At 39.9% G+C, this 19,951-nt stretch overlaps 1 protein-coding gene across 3 annotated transcripts in view; it reads left to right on the plus strand.

The window, feature by feature from the left end:
• Positions 1-19,401, plus strand: part of PPARA (peroxisome proliferator activated receptor alpha) — a 43,775-nt gene extending 24,374 nt beyond the window's left edge. For 2 of the 3 annotated variants that reach the window (XM_077930801.1, XM_077930800.1), the window contains 4 exons: positions 1,412-1,550; positions 4,029-4,231; positions 9,471-9,918; positions 10,549-19,401. In XM_077930801.1, coding sequence (XP_077786927.1) covers positions 1,412-1,550; positions 4,029-4,231; positions 9,471-9,918; positions 10,549-10,796 — 1,038 coding nt within the window. In that variant the 3' untranslated portion in view covers positions 10,797-19,401. The remainder of the gene's footprint in view (positions 1-1,411; positions 1,551-4,028; positions 4,232-9,470; positions 9,919-10,548) is intronic. The other variant, XM_077930802.1, reaches the window with a different exon arrangement.
• Positions 19,402-19,951: the final 550 nt, after the last annotated feature.

A 19,951-nucleotide genomic window follows, 5' to 3' on the forward strand; every position in this document is an offset into this window, starting at 1 on the left:
TCTGGGACTTGTTTTGCTGGTTGGCTGGGTGTAGAAACACTTGGCCTGCCTCTGCTGCTTGCCATTCATATGGCCATTGGTGGTTGGTGGCAGAGGCACTCCTCCTGCTCACAGCTTTGCTCAAACATCTGCCTCCACCTTTCTCCTTCGAAAAGGAATGCTTTGGCAAATATTGGCAGGGGGTGACAGAGGCTTTTGGAGTCCACGGGTCTCCCACTGGCCAAACAGCAGCTCCTTTCTAGCTTTGAGCTGGAGAGGTGGGTGGGAATCATTTCTCATAATTGCATCTCTAAAGCTTGGTGCAACTGTGTGGGATGTTTTACCACCTTCGCTTCATCAGACTTGCCTTTGGGGAATTGGCAGAGCTTTAGAAGGTTGTTGAATAAGATTTGCATTAATTGTGTTGGAATTTACCTATGTAAAATTGGAAGTCTGTTTTTCTGATAAGACTCGATAATTTAGGTTCCCACATGTCTTGATTCTGTAAAAGCTTCAAATATCCCAATTATTTCATGTAATCTAAGCAAATACTTTGAGTGGTGGTGTAATTTAGTAGACAGTTTGTTTGGAATTTAAGATTGGATTGAAATTGCTAGATTCCTATTCTATTAAGGCCTAGAGATAGTTTAAGAGAACTGAATGTGGTTTGAGAGAGTTATCCCTGCACAAAATCTGTACACACATTTTTGTCCAGCTGAGGCTTCAGCTGACTCTATCTACAATTTTTAAAGCCCTGGCAAAACCAGAAATGATGATAGGAATAATAAAAACAAAGAGTCCTTTGGCACCTTAAAAACTAATACCTACATTGGTTCATAAGTTTTTGTAGACTACAGTCTACTTCATCAGATGTACAAAGTATTATCCTGAGTAGCAGATATGTCAGAAGGAAATGAAATGCAAAAAAGTATGGATGCTAATAATGGTCCTATAAACAGGGATCATACACAAAGGAACATAATTTATAACACACATATCCTTATACTACTAAACCAGTTTCCATATAAATTATCCTTTAGGTAAGGCATTGAACAGATCCACTGAAAACATTCACACCCTGAGTATATATGAGATGGGGAAAATTAAGAGCCTGAAAATCTGGCTCTTATGTCTGTGTTAACCATAGGTAGATATGTTCATCAGAGCAAGGAGGAGTTTCACAATGTAGTATTATGTGTAAATTAATATTTTACATAAAATTTGCTACTATTACTCTTAACATCTACATACTGTATAGCTGAATAGGGGGGGGGGGGGGAATGTATAGAACGATCCTAGACATTTTTACTTGGAAGTAACTCCTACTGTCTTGAAGTGTTTTATCATAAAAAACACGTTTAGGATTGTAATGCAATTCAAATATAAGAAGCTTTTATTATATGCTAATGTCTGGTCTTTAAACTTTACACAGGGCTTTTTTAGGCGAACAATCAGACTAAAACTTATATACGACAAGTGTGATCGCAACTGCAAAATTCAGAAAAAGAATCGAAATAAATGTCAGTACTGCCGTTTTCAAAAGTGCCTTTCAGTTGGAATGTCTCATAATGGTAGGTAAGAGTGACCATAATTTTTGTTTTACTTCAACAAAAAATAAGTTGGACAATGATTCTACATGGATAGCTGGTACGACATCTTATGCAAATACAGGACTGAAGCAAACATGGTTTGGATTCATATGCTCCCATCCAGATATGGAATACATTTTCTGCTCATGCAAATATTGTTCTGGATCTTGTGCTAGAAAAGTCAAATCCAAAGTTGATGGTCTACTTGCACAAACAGAAACATGAGAACTGCTATAGGAGCCTACTAAATACAACACTGTATGAATGTTTGCACAAGCATTTATTGAATGCTATGTTCCTTCTGTTCTCCAGTCTTCGGATCTAGTTTGATGTCAGAAGGCAAAGAAACACAGAATTGTTATGAGCAATTCCAGATATTGCAAGGTAGCAAGGGGGAAAAAACGGAATCATCGTAGAGTTGGAAGGGACCCCAAGGATCATCTAGTCCACCACCCCTGCAATACAGGAGTCTCATCTAAAGCATCCAAGACAGGTGGCCATCTAACCTGTGCTTAAAAACCTCCAAGGAAGGAGAGTCCACAACCTCCCATTGGAGTCTGTTCCATGGTTGAACAGCTCTTACTTTCAGAAAGTTATTTCTGATGTTTAGTCAGAATATCATTTCTTGTAACTTGAAACCACTGGTTCGAGTCCTACCCTCCAGAGCAGAAGAAAACAAGCTAGCTCCATCTTCCATGTGGCAACCCTTTAGATATTTGAAGATGGCTATCATATCTCATCTCAGTCTCCTCTTTCCCAGGCTAAACATACTCGGCTCCTTCAACCGTTCCTTCTAAGGCATGGTTTCCAGACCCTTCATTGTCTTGGTTGCTCTCCTCTGCACACATTCCAGCTTAAACTGTGGTGCCCTTTTTCCAGGATGAGGAGGAACCATTAATGAATACACTTTGGGTTTGGACAGTCAACCAGCTACAAATCCACTTAACAGTTACCTCATTCAACCCACATTTTGCCAGTTTCATCACAAAGAATACCATGGGGGGCTTCGTTAAAAGCCTTCCTGAAATCAAGATACACTATGTCCACAGCATTCCTCTGATCCACCAAGCTTGTAACGCCATCAAAAAAAGAAATGAGATTTGTCTGACATGACTTGTTTTTGAGAAACCCTTGCTAGGTCTTAGTAATCACACCATCCTTTTCTAAATGCTCACAAACCGACCATTTGATTATCTATTCTAGGACCTTTCCTGGTATTGAAGTCCACTGGTCGGTAGTTACCTGCATCCTTTCCCCCCTCATTTTTGAAGATGGGGACACCATTTGCCCACCTCCAGTCTGCAGGGACTTCACCTGTTCTCCAAGAATTCTCAAAGATCATAGACAAAGGCTCTGAGATTACATCTGTAAGCTCCTTTAGTACCCTTGGGTGCAGCTCATCAGGCCCTGGAGATTTGAATTCATTTAAAGCAGCTAGGTGTTCCCTTACCACCTCTTTTCCCATCTTGGGCTACAAGCCCCTAATCAGTTTCAAACTATCCATGTATTGAACACTGTAGTTAAAATTCATTCACAAATTTCAATGTAAAATTGCTACAATAGGACACAGAATGTTGCTAGTTCTGAATCTGAAGGTGCACCATTCTGAGATAACACCAGTGACTGAATCAGTGTTAGGTTCTGCTTCAGTTGTTGCACTGTTTGTGTGCTGTTGGTGCAGATAGGAATTCAGTTTAGGGAGGGACAGTACTGGTGGCTGCTATATTGGACTATGGTCTGGTTGGTGATACACAACTCAAATAAGCCGCTTCTTGGTTTTTATTAATACAAGAAAGATGTTTTTGATGCATTTATCTGTGGGAAGTGTTTGTATTGCAGTTTTAATGCAGTGTGTGGGAACTCACTACATTAACACCCTATTTCTCTCTGTACTTCAAATTGCACCCTCTTCTTCTCATTATACCACACATCACTCTGCACCTCATTGTTGCCCCTTTTTCTTTCCCTACTCTACAGGTTTCTCCAAAGCCTCATCTTTCTCCCATCCATTTATTCTGTCTATGTTTTTGCAGTGTTTCTTTCCTCTTCACAAACCTTCTCTAAGCCTTCTTTCTCAGTTTAGCTGCAGCTTTCCAGCAATTCACATAATTAAGGAGTTGTGGGTTAGCTACCCACAAAGGCTGTAAAAACTGTGGCACTGCTACCATGTGCTTCTTACTAAAAGGAGATGATGTATTGATGCAGCCATTCTCCCACTTCTGATGGGCTTGAGTAGACCTTTCCCCAAAAGATGTGGGAATGAGCTGCAGACCCGGTTTCTTGAATTCTTTATGGGGTCACAAATAGATAGGAATGGGGTCTCAGCCTGTGGGGCTAGTTTACTCCTTGTGCTGCTGGTGCTAGGATCCTGGTAAGCTAGTATTTGAGCTTAAGATCAGGCTTACAACTGGAGAACAAATGTTTGTGCTGTTCCACTTTAAATGCATGTTTTCTCCTCAGCGATTCGATTTGGACGGATGCCAAGGTCAGAGAAGGCAAAGTTGAAAGCTGAAATTCTAACAGGTGATCATTGTATAGAAAATTCTGAAATCGCAGATCTTAAATCACTCGCCAAGAGAATTTATGAAGCGTATTTGAAAAACTTTAATATGAACAAGGTCAAAGCCAGACTCATACTTGCAGGAAAAACCAGCAACAATCCAGTAAGTATTTGCCATCATAAAGTTTAAAAATAGCAAACTAAGCAAATGGTGAGCTAATGTGTATGTAAGACAAGTAAAAGCACTTCTAAGAACTGCGGATGGAACCTGCTGTGTTAGAAGAGGCATTTCCCATTCTCTCTCTCTCTCTCAGGAGGAGGAGGAGGTGCTTATTTGGTGACATGCATTATGGAGATTTCTTCAAAGTATATTAGTTTATTTCAGGGCAAATTTATGTAGATTTTAATGACTAATTGATTGATCTGTTAAAACTTTTGTATGAGCAAATTTTATTTTAATCTGGAGGCAGCCTTATTATTATTATTTGTTTATTTTGAGGATATGTACCCCACCTTTAACAAGTTTCCTGGACAGTTCACATAAAGTTAAAAAGACAGTAAAACAAATAAAAGCAGAAAGATAAAAATTGCACAATATAAAAGAGCAGCATGAAAGTAATACTTAAAGAGAGTGTGCTCTGTCTAGATACCTTTGTAAATGGTGAGTTAAACCCACACCAATCGTTCTGAGCAGCTTGTGATGAAAGCTTTCCTAAGGACTGAAACTTCGTAACTTCTGGCATTTTGAAGTATTGTTGCTAGGCAGTTGACTACTGCGTATTTAGCCATTTTCATAGAAGTATACAGCCGAACTGGCCAGTCTTATACCACGTAACCTCTTCAACTGCTTCTAAGCAAATGAAAAAGAAATAAAGGATATGGGGCTTTAATTAGAGGGACACACACACCCCTTGTCCTGTTGCCCGTAGATGAGTATGAAAAGTTGCAGCCTGTATGCTGAAATGGTCCCTTTTACTTTTGAGCCTGTTGTTCTATGTGGTAGCCATACTAGGCTAGGTGGTTTTGTGTTGGGGGTGAGAGGGACAGAAGGAAAGGAAGGTGGAAGAGATAATTTGGAGATATGTGAAACTTTATCTGCTTGGCACCAGGAAACACAGAATTTTTTTCTCACAAGTCCAACGGGATTTAGAAGTGCTTATCTTTTGGTTGGATCTTGCCCTGAAGGTGGTTTCCCCTGCTCCCCCTCTTTTAGAGGATGTAAGTCATAAACGAATCAACTAAAATACTAATGCCATAATCCAGCCAAAGTTAAACATGCTTCAGCCTCATTCATTTCAAGTCAAGGGTGCCAAATTTATTGCACTTGTGCAAAAAAAAGGAGAGGCACAAATACAAGATGGGTGACACCTGGCTTGAGAGCAGTACATGTGAAAAGGATCTAGGGGTCTTGGTTGACCACAAACTTGACATGAGCCAACAGTGTGACGCGGCAGCTAAAAAAGCCAATGCAATTCTGGGCTGCATCAATAGGAGTATAGCATCTAGATCAAGGGAAGTAATAGTGCCACTGTATTCTGCTCTGGTCAGACCTCACCTGGAGTACTATGTCCAGTTCTGGGCACCACAGTTCAAGAAGGACACTGACAAACTGGAACGTGTCCAGAGGAGGGCAACCAAAATGGTCAAAGGCCTAGAAACGATGCCTTATGAGGAACGGCTAAGGGAGCTGGGCATGTTTAGCCTGGAGAAGAGGAGGTTAAGGGGTGATATGATAGCCATGTTCAAATATATAAAAGGATGCCACATAGAGGAGGGAGAAAGGTTGTTTTCTGCTGCTCCAGAGAAGCAGACACGGAGCAATGGATCCAAACTACAAGAAAGAAGATTCCACCTAAACATTAGGAAGAACTTCCTGACAGTAAGAGCTGTTCGACAGTGGAATTTGCTGCCAAGGAGTGTGGTGGAGTCTCCTTCTTTGGAGGTCTTTAAGCAGAGGCTTGACAACCATATGTCAGGAGTGCTCTGATGGTGTTTCCTGCTTGGCAGGGGGTTGGACTTGATGGCCCTTGTGGTCTCTTCCAACTCTATGATTCTATGAAATTTACACTGGACAGTTCCTAAAGCATATTTGGCTGTGGGGGGGGGGGAGATCCCCTGGGGTGTGTTTGGGGGGGCAGGGGTGGTGAATGAGAGAGACGGGGAGAGATTACCAAATGAACTTCTTTGACTGCTTTGGGAAATGATTAACTGGGTTTTAGAAATGACTAAGCTTGCAGTACCTTAGTTCTCCAGCAAAAGCAGCAAAGTTACAACATCTAGCTTAAAATGTTCTGAAATGGCCTTACTTCATTCCTTTCTAATTGTATTTACATCAAAAGCCAAAAAATGAACACAGGATTGAAAAGAAAATTGGGATTGTTATTTCACCATTTAAAGGTGATATGTCTATTTGAATCAATAGGGAGCTCTTCCACCCTCATTGCAGTAAAGATTATATTATTTTAAGATCACACGTAACTATGAAAGTATTCAGGCAATGTATGCATATAATAAATTGCTCAGTATTCCACGACTTCTTCATACAATCCCTGGTGGTACATAGTAACCTGACTTGGAATGGGCAAATTTCAAAAGTAAGTTGTCATTTTGCCAGAGTTGCTAGAGTGTCAAAGAAAGAAAAATGTTTTGTGTGTTTTTTTAATCCACATGAATAGTCCTAATGATGTGGGTTTTCCAGAATAAACTGAATTGGAGTCTTTACCACACTGAATTGAAATATTTGGTTGATGGGTGCAATTCTATCCAGGATTACTCCGCAACAAATTCAATTAATGGCAATGGGACTTGCTTCCAGATAAATGGGCATCGGATTGTAGTTACATTTTGCAATCCTTATGCTAGGTGTGCTGATACACCTCTGTTGAAGCAGCCTCCAAATCCTATGTCCATGTAGTCAGGAGCAGGGAAGTACAACATCAGGAGAAATAAGCACATCAGAAAAACAACCAAATGCCCACAGCATCTGCAGAAACATTGCCACAGTCTGCTATCAGGACTGTGGCAGTGACAACATCCACATGGCACAGAGGCAGCCAATGAACCTGTACACCCTCCAAGACACACCCTGCATTGCAACACACACAGTAATGGAAAAGCACCCTCACTCTAGCAGGCCTCAGTGGCACAGTTAGAAGTGCAATAGCCAAGTGCTTTAAGACCCAGACTACCAGTTGGTACTTCCAGGAGGCTGGAGAAGAGACTTGCCATCATTGCTCTCCCCAAGACTTACCTTGTGTTGCTGTCGGCCTCCTCTGGAGGAGAGGTGGGGGAGCCAGCTGGTGGCCATCTACCCCTCCATCTGAGCTGCATTTAAGGCAGGCTCCTGGGAGTGCAGAATCTTTATTGGCAGTTAACTTTTGTTTTGCTTTGTACCTATTCAATGTACCTATTCAACAACTTAGATGGTTGTTGTTACTTATATTGAATTTATTCTGTGTTTGCCAAATTGTTTTGTCGCTTTTGAATTTTCTGACATGTTCTGTATTTTGTATATTCATATTTCTAATACTCTGTATTTGTTTTGAAAGTTTGCTTTAAGCCACTTTAGGCATAGCTCATTGTGGAAAAGCAGCATATGAGTGAACTCAGTCAGTGACTCTAGTACTGTCTGTTCAAAGGCATTCCTCCAAACAGAGGCAAAGGTGCTAACATAATTTTCTGGGCAAAGTGCACTGCAGATCAGATCCTCTACCCTACCCTCAAAAGATAAGCATATTTGCATAACAATGGAATATGCTAATTTACTTGTGTAGCTGCAAATTTATAAGTAAATAAGTGAGAAGACTCTTACCAGGCATAGCTGTCAACTTTTCCCTTTTCTTGCGAGGAATCCTATTTGAAATAAGGGGATTTCCCTTTAAAAAAGGAAAATGTTGACAGCTATGTTACCAGGTCAGGGGACATACTGTCCCCACCTTTTTCCTTTGGTAAATATCAAACTGGTAGGAAACCTTTTTTATATGAAGGACCATTGACCCACAGAAAAGATAAATTGAGGCACACACAGAAGTAAAAAGCTATCTGATTGGCAGGATGTCAGCAGGTGCAGCTTTTTCATAGTTGTACTTCCATACCAGCAAAAACTTTTGTATTCTTGCTTGCCGCAAATATAGTGCCTCTTCTGTTATCGGTGTTTAAGGCACAAAAGCCCTGCTCTCTCACAATGCCAGTCCTAAACTACAGAAAGATCTCAGGTGCATTATATAACACTTGTTACTGTGGGTCTGTCATGTAAGGCTGGATACATTTCAAGATAAGGCGTGATATATTAGAGGGAGGTGGTGTCAGAGTCAGTATTAAACGGTTCAATGCAAAAGGTATATACTGTAAGAACATTGGCTGTGATCACTTTTTAAATATCCCAATGACAATAGCAGTGTTGTCAACACAGATCAAACAATCACCCTTTCCTTTTCTTTTTTGAGCAAAAGGGATTTGACCCTTTGACATTCATATGCTCATTTAGGTGTTTATACCAGCACCAGCAGCCTATGCACCCAAACCCCCTATTTTTTCTGATAGGCAGGGGAACTTTTTCCAACCTCAACCATTATCCTGATCTTTATAGACTTTTTCTTTTTGATTTTTATATATTTTTTTAAAAATATAAAACACCCTAATATTTTAAATTGTTTTCATAGGGAAATAAATGCATGTGCTAGACCCCCAACCAAACTTGTGTGATATCTCCATGTGCTCCTGCTCCCTTCCCCACACTAGTTGTCTTGCTTCCTCCTCCCTCAAGACCCAATACAATAATTTTTCCATTAACTATTTTGAATGCTGCTTGTGCAATGAACAGGTGGCTTGGCTGACAAGCCCCTCACGGAAGGTGCTTCGAGTGCCTTCTCCTACGCATGCATAACTCTTCCTCTACCCCTCCTTGTGTGCAGTCGCCTGATCTTGGGATTCACCCATGCTCACAGATGTCCCCCTCTTGCTTGTGGGTGTGGGCATTTTGGCTACAAAGCCATTAGCATGTGCCTTCCATCTGCGGCTCTCTTTGCCTCCTGAGAATATGCCCCTGTGGGGTTGGGATGCCATTGTGAGATGTGGTACCCAAGGCTGTGGGTTCCAAACCATTGTCTTAAAGCTTACTACCTTAGGCTGTGAGACTTAACTATACAAGCAAATCCACATGGGGCAAATGCTTCTGGTGGTGTCATCTTACAGTGCATTCATTACCTCTTTCAAAATGCTGAATGTTCTTGGAACAATTTATTACATTGGTGGATCCCATCTTCCATTAAACCTGGTTCTGAAGACACACCTTCAGTAGGGGCTTTGATTATATTTGTTTTGTTCCTGTTAATATCTTAGTATATTCTATTGCTTTTAGTATGTAAACAGTTAATATATTTACTTTCACTATCTCTTTGTAGCCATTTGTTATACATGATATGGATACATTGTGTATGGCAGAGAAGACACTGGTGGCAAAACTGGTAGCCAATGGAATACAAAACAAGGAGGCGGAAGTTCGAATTTTCCACTGCTGCCAATGTACCTCCGTCGAGGCTGTAACAGAACTTACAGAATTTGCCAAATCCATCCCTGGCTTCTCTAACCTAGACTTGAATGACCAGGTGACGCTATTAAAATACGGAGTTTATGAAGCCATTTTTGCCACATTAGCCTCTGTAATGAACAAAGATGGAATGCTGGTAGCCTACGGAAATGGTTTTATAACTCGAGAATTCCTCAAAAGTTTAAGGAAGCCATTTTGTGATATCATGGAACCGAAGTTTGATTTTGCAATGAAATTCAATGCATTGGAGTTAGATGACAGTGATATAGCTCTTTTTGTAGCTGCTATAATTTGTTGTGGAGGTAAGACTTAAAGTTTCTATACCTATGTATTCTAATTAGTGATTATATCCATTTATACTACCTCCCCACCTTCCTACAATAGTATTCAGGGCAGCTAACAATAGCAATAAAGCCATTATTTAAGCAAGTAACAGTAAGATAAAGAATATAACAGTAGATTTTGGGTGGTTGAGAAACAGATGGAAAGATTGGAATATTTCTTGCGTTATACTGTGCAGAATGAATGATTAGCTGCTGTTCCTCATGAACCTCGTATGAATTTTACCTTTCCCTGTTTCTAGTAATTTCCTTTCATAAGTTGTTTGAGTTGGTTGAGAGCAAAAATGGACAAGAGGATAGCTATAAATGACAAGGCAAAACAGTTTAACAGATCAAAAACATGTTTTTGTCTGTTTAAAAGCTGCTTTCTGTTTATATTGGTCTCGTGGTTTGTGGCTGTATGAGGATTTGAAGTGGGTTTTCCCTAGTCTAGCAGTCTTAAAAACTCTACTACCCTCATTCTTGTAGTTAACATTAGGGAGAGGGTCTTTTAGTGGGTCTTTCAGTAGGGTCTGAAGCAAATATAATTTATGGTCACAGATTAACTCTTCTACGATAACTTGATGTGCTTTTTTTTGTTTTGGTGAACAGATCGCCCTGGCCTTGTAAACATAAGACACATTGAGAAGATGCAGGAGAGCATTGTGCATGTACTAAAACTTCACTTGCAGAACAACCATCCAGATGACATCTTCCTTTTCCCAAGGCTTCTACAGAAAATGGCCGACCTCCGACAGCTTGTCACAGAACATGCTCAGCTTGTTCAGATTATCAAAAAGACTGAATCTGATGCACACTTACATCCTTTACTACAAGAAATCTACAAGGATATGTACTAAGGCTGTTTTTTTGTTTTGTTTTGTTTTTTGTTTCGTATGACGTGAAAATACAAAAGCAATAGATGGGAGCAAACTACTTTGCACAGTTCTCTCTGTTGTGCTTTTATTTCAAAGCATTAGTGAGCTAAAAGGTAGGTAACTGCAATATCATATTTTTCTTGCCAGGGGTTATTTTTAAGTACTTAAGAGAAACTGTATAGTATGTATAAAAAATGGCAATAAGCTGTGATTGACTTGAAATTTGGGCAACAGTGGTAATATCATTTATAGTACATCTGAACTTACTAACAACATACACTTCTTCTGGAGTTTCTGCACTTTTAAGCCTTTCTCCCATCATCTTCATCACTGTAAGAAAGCTAGGAGTTTGGGCCAGGATCCAAAAGCTTTTATGTGATGTCCATTAAAGCTTTAACAGTCTTTCTCCAGCAGCAGTCCTCCGTGCTTTGTGGTGAGTTACATTTTGAAACTCAAAGGTGTTTCAGAAGCAGCTTGGGATTTGACATGGTGGGGGCAGAGATGTCTGCCATTAAAACAAGTCATATGCTACTGGTCATACCCTATCCCTTAAATCAGGGATAGCCAATATTGTATTCTCCAGATGTTGTGGACTACATCTCCCATAAGCCCCAGCCAGCGGTAATGTGAATTGTGGTCCACAATCCACCTGGCCTGGTGGGCGAGGCCCACACTCACCCAGCCCTACTGAAGAGGCTCCTCATGAGGCCAGAAGAACATCGCCCGGCTATTGTTTTATTATTTATTGATTTAATATGCTGTACACCGCTTTGAGGTTTTTATTAAAAATATAAAGCGGTATAGAAATTTTAAAAATAATAAAATATCTGAAGGGCACCCTAGTCACTAGCCCTGCATCTTAAGTACAGTAAGCCCGCAATTTATGTTGGGGTTATGTTCTGGGGATTGCGCTTAAAGCCAAAATTGTGTATAGTCAAAGTACATTGGGCTCCCACACTGGCGGGTAGGATTGCCAAAGTCTTTTTCCCCAGATGTCTGCCCCCCTTTTATTTATTTTTATTTTTGCCAAGTGCGTAAAACTGAATGTGCACAAACTGAAAGGTAAATAAATTGTAGGCTTCCTGTAGTTTCTTTAGCTCCTGTCCCTACCTCGATGGTTTTCCATAAAGGATGCATTTTTTAAAGGCTCTCTTCCTACTTAAGGGTGCAATCCTATGCACAATTTCTGGGAAATAAATTCCGCAGACGTCACTGGGACTTGTGTAAGATTGCTGTGTTGTTTTATTTATTTAACTGAAATGAAATCCCATTGGCATGTCAAAGCCATAATGATATTGGGAAATATATTTCATGATGTGCAACCAGGCCCTGCCTCTTCCATGGTTCATGCCAAACTGCTTACTTCCAGTCAGCTATGCAGGATCAATACACAACATTAAAAAACCTTATAGTCATGCAGAGCCAATTCATAATATCTTGTGTATTCTGGCGCTTGAGTTTGAATTTGAAACATTGAATTTCTATAACAGCTCTGCTCTGGGCAAACTTCATGTTAACCTGCTGTTTAGTCCTATAGTGAACCATAGATACAACAAAGTTGATGTATCTGACAGAATGTTGCTTCCATGCAGCACTGAAACAAGGAATAGGAGTCAGAGTAGTGTGTTGTTTGGACTTGTGGATAATTTTCTAATTCAGTGCCCTTTCTTCACTACCGAAGCAATAATACTGGGGGGGGGGGGGGCACACCGCATAGAGGCCAAGGTGTTCCAATACTGTAATAAGTAGCTTATTAAGGTTATGTTTAATCCAGATGCTCAGCACTAATGCAAGTTGTTACACATAGTTTTTGTATTCTATAGACAAAAATCGATCATAAAGGCTTTCCCTCTCCTGGAACCCTGAGAACTCTTTTTGGGGTGGGGGCAATGCATCTCATTCAGATATCTCAGAACTTTCACCACTCTACAGTTGCCAGGATTCTTTGGAGAAAGTCATAACCTTTAAAATGGTATCAAACACGTCTGCAGTGTAGATATGTCCCTAGAGCTCTTTATATCAGATGCATACACAACTTCTCACAACAGTGCTTCCTTTAAGGATCATTTTTAATGGATGCACATGAAAGGCTGCAGATATTACAAAAACTATGCTAGGGTTTGTTTGTTTTTAATTCATTGTATTTCTAGGTGTGTGCATTTGACGTTTTTAAATACTACTGTTTTATAGGCTAGGGACACGGGTGGCACTGTGGGTTAAACCACAGAGCCTAGGACTTGCCGATCAGAAGGTTGGTGGTTTGAATCCCCACGACGGGGTGAGCTCCCGTTGCTCAGTCCCTGCTCCTGCCAACCTAGCAGTTCAAAAGCACGTCAAAGTGCAAGTAGATAAATAGGTACTGCTCCGGCGGGAAGGTAAACGGCGTTTCCGTGCGCTGCTCTGGTTCACCAGAAGCGGCTTAGTCATGCTGGCCACATGACCCGGAAGTTGTACGCCGGCTCCTAGGCCAATAAAGCGAGATGAGCGCCGCAACACCAGAGTCGGTCACGACTGGACCTAATGGTCAGGGGTCCCTTTACCTTTTATTTTATAGGCACCACACTGCAACTAGTCACATGTGTCTGCTAAAACTGTAATTTGTGAGGTCCTCTGTATTCTTTAGGATTGCTTCATTTGTATTTTGTGCAAATACTTTATTAGAACACCTGTTTCAAAGATAACATTTTATAAGATCATAGCAAAATCAGTCACCTTGATTTTGGAAGAAGAAGAAAAAATCCTAGATCTGCTTTAGTTGGTTATTTTTGTGGCAACTCCATCTTTCCATTAAATATCTTCCCACTCAGATACATGGATGGCATTTGCAAGAGGGGCATTCTGTGATTTTGTAAAAAGTATTGGGTTTGTGTTGCAAGATCCAAATAGTTCCACCCTTTACATTCTTAATTACTTTACCGAATGACAATCCCTTATTTTTAAAATTTGACCTGGTTTCTGTATAGCCTGAAACAGTAGCCTGCCTCAGGTTTCTGTTCCTGGCTACTATATGCTGGTTTTTCTCCAGATCGTTTAAATCTTTTGTATTTCATAAACCATGGCTTATTAAGACTGAAACCAGTATTAGAGCCCTTTGGCTCTCCTCATATTGTGCACCAGCTATGGCATGAAGAGCCTTGCTTATATTAAGGCTTAATTGGACACTCTTGTGTCCAAACTGGAGAACTTTGGCTTAATGTCAACAAACTAGGATCATACCTGGTTTTTTTACCATGTTGTTTTTAAAAGTTTGCAAGCTGCTGTTGGTTTCTAACTCACCAGTCACCAGCATTTTGCCTTCTCTCTGTGGCCTTCCCTTCCGTGGCCTTCCATGTAATTTAATAATAATTTAGAATGCTATGGGATGCAGTTGTAGGATGATGCGAAGATCTCTAGTATTTTGTGAATACCTATGCACCTATGAATTACAAGTGCTGAAATAACTTTTGAGAGCCTACAGAACTTCAGTAATATGTTAGTCAGTGGATTTTAGGAGAAGCACTGTCAGAAAGTGCACTAGAAGACTGCTTGCACTATCATTCAGAGTACTCAGGATTGGGACCATAACTCAAGGTGCAATGTTGAAGAAAAAATTGTTTTCCAAAAATGAAATTGGCTACCTCAACAAATTATGAAAAAGAAGGCAGCAAGCTGACTAGCTCAATAAATTTATAATATATGACTCAGGGTTGCAAGTCCAAGGTAACTGGAAACAGTTCTAATATCTACTCTCATCATGCAAATTGTGTAGCTTGGGGGGGGGGGGAGTCACACTACTTTATTTTTTGCACACTCATATCCATGTTGCATTATTTCTGTGTATTTAACCTGTGGCACTTTCATTCACTGTTAGCTACTAATTATTACTTAATTATAATGTGAGGGGGCACTTAAATGCATGGACATTTGAGCTGAGTCTCCTCCCCTCGCTTTCTCGAGCACTTTGGGGTATACTTTTTCCTATTCCCCAAGTGAGCCCATAAAGCTTGACATTTTTCACACTACAGCAAGATTTTGTGTGCCATAGGAGTGGCAAATGCCGTTTTCCTGTAAAGTCCCGTGTTGCCCAACACGCTTTTCAGTCCTGCAAAGATCTCTCAGCACCAGCTGCCAAGTTAGTTATTTTTCTCTGTGGCCTCTGCGCTGGAGATACCACTTCCCTTCTCTTCCCCTGTGCTAACCAAAACCAGAGAGCTCTACGTAACAAAAATGCTTCTTAAAACAGATCAGTACAGTTGACTTCCACCAAAAGAAGTGGAGGGTGGGCAGTACCTCACGTAGCTTGGGCAGCAATGGCACCACATGGACAACGGCTTTTAACACTGACACAAGCTCACTTTCAATGAGACCACAGGAAGTAGGCGTAGATTGAGTTGTGGCCCTGTGACTAGATTTCTTTTTAGGCCCATATTTATAGCGGCTGCTTATCAGTGCCTTGTAGAATTTCTTCACTTTGCCATCTAGCACCACCTCAGCATGTTATACTGGGGCATGGTGCAGTTGTGCTGTCCTCCTCAAACTGAGTCTCAATTGATGTTGTTGACTTTGACTTCAATGGGATAATAAGAGTAATTGAGAAGTGAGCCCATAGTGATCCTATTGTTCTGTCTTTTCTATATGTGTAACTCTCCTCTGGGTTTCATTTCATGATGTTTCACTGTGACCTGGAAATAATTATATATGTTGAATTTGCTATGCTTCTCCGTTGTGAAATATATTTGATGTTGTGCTGCTATTATTTAATCAAACGTGATAGTTTTGATCCATTTCATATAAATAATGCCATGAACAAACCTATAGAAAATTGGTGGTGTAACAATTTTTAAGGAAAGCATTGGGTTAAATTTAATTTTTCACAGTTATAAATATGCAAATATTTCCAATAATATGGACACTTTCACAGATGAAAAATTGGGAGCTGTATATTATAGCAGTAATGCGCTTGTTTAGAGTTATGTTGCAGTTACAGTTGCCATTCATGTACACGCTTAGTTCTTCAGTGAGTAAAGGAGACTCTAATATAACTGTTTACAATAGTTATAAACCTGAATTTTACAGTTTTTAGGATTTTTATCTGTGGTCTAGTAGGCATAATTAGACCCACCAGCTTATTTTTGTTGCTGCAAACTTTAGATTTAAGTATGTTTTGCACTGAATTTGCACTGCATTTGTAATTAAAACTTTTAAAAAAATATATAGGGAACAATTAATAAGCCAACATTGCTATGCAACCCACTTAATGTGCCAGCACCATTGAGATGGATGGGAGAGTTGCACAGCACCATTCCTTGGTAGGTTGTGCTATTTAATGGTGACTTTTGATTGCCCAAGGAAAGAGACAAGCCATAGAGCAGAGCCTGATGCTTCCAATTATGTCTACTTTGGAGCTAATGGAAACAAACCTCATATAAAAACATGTTGGTAACTTAAATATTTGTGATTTTAGTTTTATTTGGAAGCATTCTAATATGGTGCCTTGAGCAGGATAGGTGATACCTGCTCTACTTGCAATGGCATTTACTGATTGATATTTACAATTTACACCTCCTTGTGTAGAACAATTTTAAAATGCTGGCTTGGACCAGAGTACCTAACTGACAACATAGTCTATAACTTTATTTTTCTGCATTGTTTATTTTTTTCTAGGCAGCAATAAAACAACCTGTGAAAAGCTCTATCAGAAGTATTATAACTGTATTGTAAGCTTACTTTCTGAGACTCTGCTTCTGAATCTGTTATGCTCCTGGGTCATCAGGCTTTTCTAAAGATGTTTGTTAAATCATAATTGGGAGAGGGGGGAGCAAAGCAAGAGTTAGACGAAGAAAATGACCAAGGATCAAACCTCATGTCTGCATTTAGAACAGTTTTCACAAATGGAGACTTATTAAAGGAAAGATCTTAGGATTTCACCCAAGGATTAATGGACACTTACTCAATGAATGCAAGGTAGACTCATTACAGATACGGTGAAGGAAGTAATCCCTGAGCGTCCTTTCTAATTCAATGACTTGTGTTGCTTTTTAAAAGCTTTACTAGCTAATGCCTAGGAAATGTACAATTAATGAAAATTCTGTCAACATGTTGATTTCCAAGGCAATGAAAGAAAACAGTTAGGGTTACACTGACATGATGGGCAAAGAGGAACAGTCATTTATCTAATTGATTCTTTCCAAAACGAGATCCCACTGACAAGTTGGCAAATGAGATGAAGGGAATCCAGGCCACTTCAAACGCCCCCAGTTTAGATTGCCACTTGAACAATCTGATGTTTTCCGTTTTTTCAATGCGCCTAATGCAACTATATCAATTATCAAATGAGAATTCAGTTGAAGCTGGGTTTTTTTGCCTTATTTTGAAGGTGGGTTACTTAATGAAATACTGGGGATGAGAACTTAACTCCAGACATCTCTCTCTTGTCCTGGTGGCCTTTAGACTTCCCAGCTCTGCCTTGCAGTTCAGTAGCTTTTAAGGAACTTTAGTAATATTTGTTCAAAACGGAGGGAAGAGAAACGACTCGGGTTTATGCTTCATGAGAAATGCAGCCCCTCCCACACCAATAAAATCACCGGGGGGGGGGGCATGGCCTGGTTGGGTTCATCTGACTTCTCTATATAGGGACCATCACCACGGTCTGATTTCCACGACTGGGATACTTTTAGAGCTGCCACTATTGTGAGAATTTGTGCATCCATGTGCACAGTATCAAAGTACAGTGGTACCTTGGGATACAAACGGGATCCATTCCGGAGCCCTGGTCGCATCCTGAAGTGAACGCACCCTGTGTCCGCGCGGGTCGCATTTTGCCGCTTCCGCGCATGCGCGCGACATCATTTTGATCGTCTGCGCATTACCCAGAAGTAATGCGCTCTGTCACTTCCGGGTCGCCGCAGAGTGCAACCCAAAAATACTTAACCTGAAGCACATTTATCCCGAGGTATGACTGTATTGAGTTCTGCACTTCAAATACTCTATAGATTCTCTCTCTCTCTCTGATCCTAGGGACTTGAGGCGGAGAAGGGAAAAGACTTGTTCTGTTCACTATGAAAGTGATAGTTGGGTAATACCCTTCAATGTGTTCCCTCATCCCACCTCAAGGGTTAACTTACTGCAAGACTTACTATGTTTCACCTGCTTTTAAGCGTGAGGCAGGGAGCTGAGAAATGCATAGGCCTTCCACCAAAACGGCAAAACAGCGTTTAGGAAGAGGAAATGTTTTTTATACTTGCTTTATAAATAAAAACACTTGAGAAATAGTAGTGGAGGAGAGCATTCCAGCTTTAATTGACCTTGCATTGAACAACAAAGCAATGCTTCACAACATTTTTCATAATGTAATAGTTGTAACTAGGGAGACTTCATCGTCTAGCACATCTGGATTTTGTGTTGGGTTTTAAATTCAGGTCCTGGTTATTGACCAGCTCAGTCTTTCAGTTCATATGATAACAACATTCTGGTTGAAGCTAAATGCAACTTCAAGCTTCATAAAAGCTACCAGGATTAAGGCATGGGAAATCCTAGACATGCAGATAACTTCTTGCTTTCATTTATTACCAGTGATCAGTTACAGGGTTAAAGCTGTGAAGCAGGGCAGCAGAGCAACTTGATTTTTAAAATGTTTTCCTTAATTCTACTATCCTGTCATGTGCCTTTTGGAGTGATCTGCAGGTTCAGAGACTTAAGAAATTTTGAATAGCAGTATTTACGTACAGAATCATAGGCGATACTACATTCTTTGATACAAATGTATAAAAATGAAATAACTTCACACGTATTTTGGATTATTTGTTTTTAACTTAACCTTGGATTATATTGTGATGTACAATAGCCTGTGGAAATGCATCATGTTGTTTGCAAAAACTGTTGAACAGGTTTATGAGATTGGTTTAAGTCATTCTCTGCATTTACAGTTAGAGGAAGTGCAAATGAAACAAGCTCCTTTAAAAAAGAAAAAAGGGGAATTTGCACATTCCCCCACTGGTGGGAATGGGTCATGTGCCTGGCTGCCTGCAGGGGGGCTGGACGAACAGTCTATATTCTTGTATGCAGCTTCTCTATGTGATGGAGAATTCTTATGTGCCTTCTTTAGAGTAACACTAACAATGCAATCCTAGCATGTTCACTCAGAAATAAGGTTTTGCTGAGTTGAAAGGGGCTTACAGGATTGGAATCTTAACTCAGGTCAAATTCAGTAATAACACAGCTGCATGTAGTAGCATTTAGATGTGGGTATGAAATCTCTTTAGTAAAATATGAGTTTTATAGAGGAGTAACATTGAATTCTTCACTTTTCTGCTTGCAGAAAAACTCATCCAGAATATTTAAATCTGGTCGATCCATTTTAGAATAAAAATGCCTATTAATTGACAATGTATTTTTCTATTTTTTGACATTTTGATTTTCCTGTTCAGACAACAAAGGATTGAATAAGAAAAAATGTATTTAATGAGTCTGCTGGAATATTGTCCAAATCTGTGTGTACTTTAAACTCTGTAAGGACTGATGAATGTATGTAAAAACACTTCACAGTGTGATTTTTGCCTTAATGGTTTAAAATAGTTTTTCATAAAATAAAATATTCATTTAAAATGTATCTTGGTTTTTATTGTTATTACTTTAGATACTGAAAGCATTTTTAACCCACCCTTTTGCCACACACAGTACAACCACAACCCTTAAGCTTATTCTGAAAAACATGACGCACAAGAAAAATGTAGAAAACAAACAAACTCTGGGCACTATCACCCCCAGAGCAACACCTCTCACATTTAACAACAGCTTTTGTTAGTCTCTAAGACAGGGGTGCCCAAACTTTTTTCAAAGAGGGCCAGATTTGATGATGTGAACATGCTTGAGGGCCAACCAAAGATAACCTTTTTTTAGGATTGAAGTAGTTGAAGTTTTTTACCCCAGGAGTTTTTTTTACCCACAAGGGTCAGATTAGGCCCCAAAACAGACTTGGGACATGCCTGCTCTAAGAAAAAGCATTGCATCTTGCACTTAATTGACTGATTATATTCCTGTGCTGCTTTTTGTTGAAATGAATTCTAAAGTGGCTTGCAAACAATAAATAACAGTAAAAAGTCATATATGATTTTCCTTGGTAGTGAGAGAAGTTGGGTGTGGTTGGTTGTCTTGGCTGT

Source organism: Podarcis muralis, chromosome 6 (assembly GCF_964188315.1).
Source record: "Podarcis muralis chromosome 6, rPodMur119.hap1.1, whole genome shotgun sequence".
Classification (NCBI taxonomy): domain Eukaryota; kingdom Metazoa; phylum Chordata; class Lepidosauria; order Squamata; family Lacertidae; genus Podarcis; species Podarcis muralis.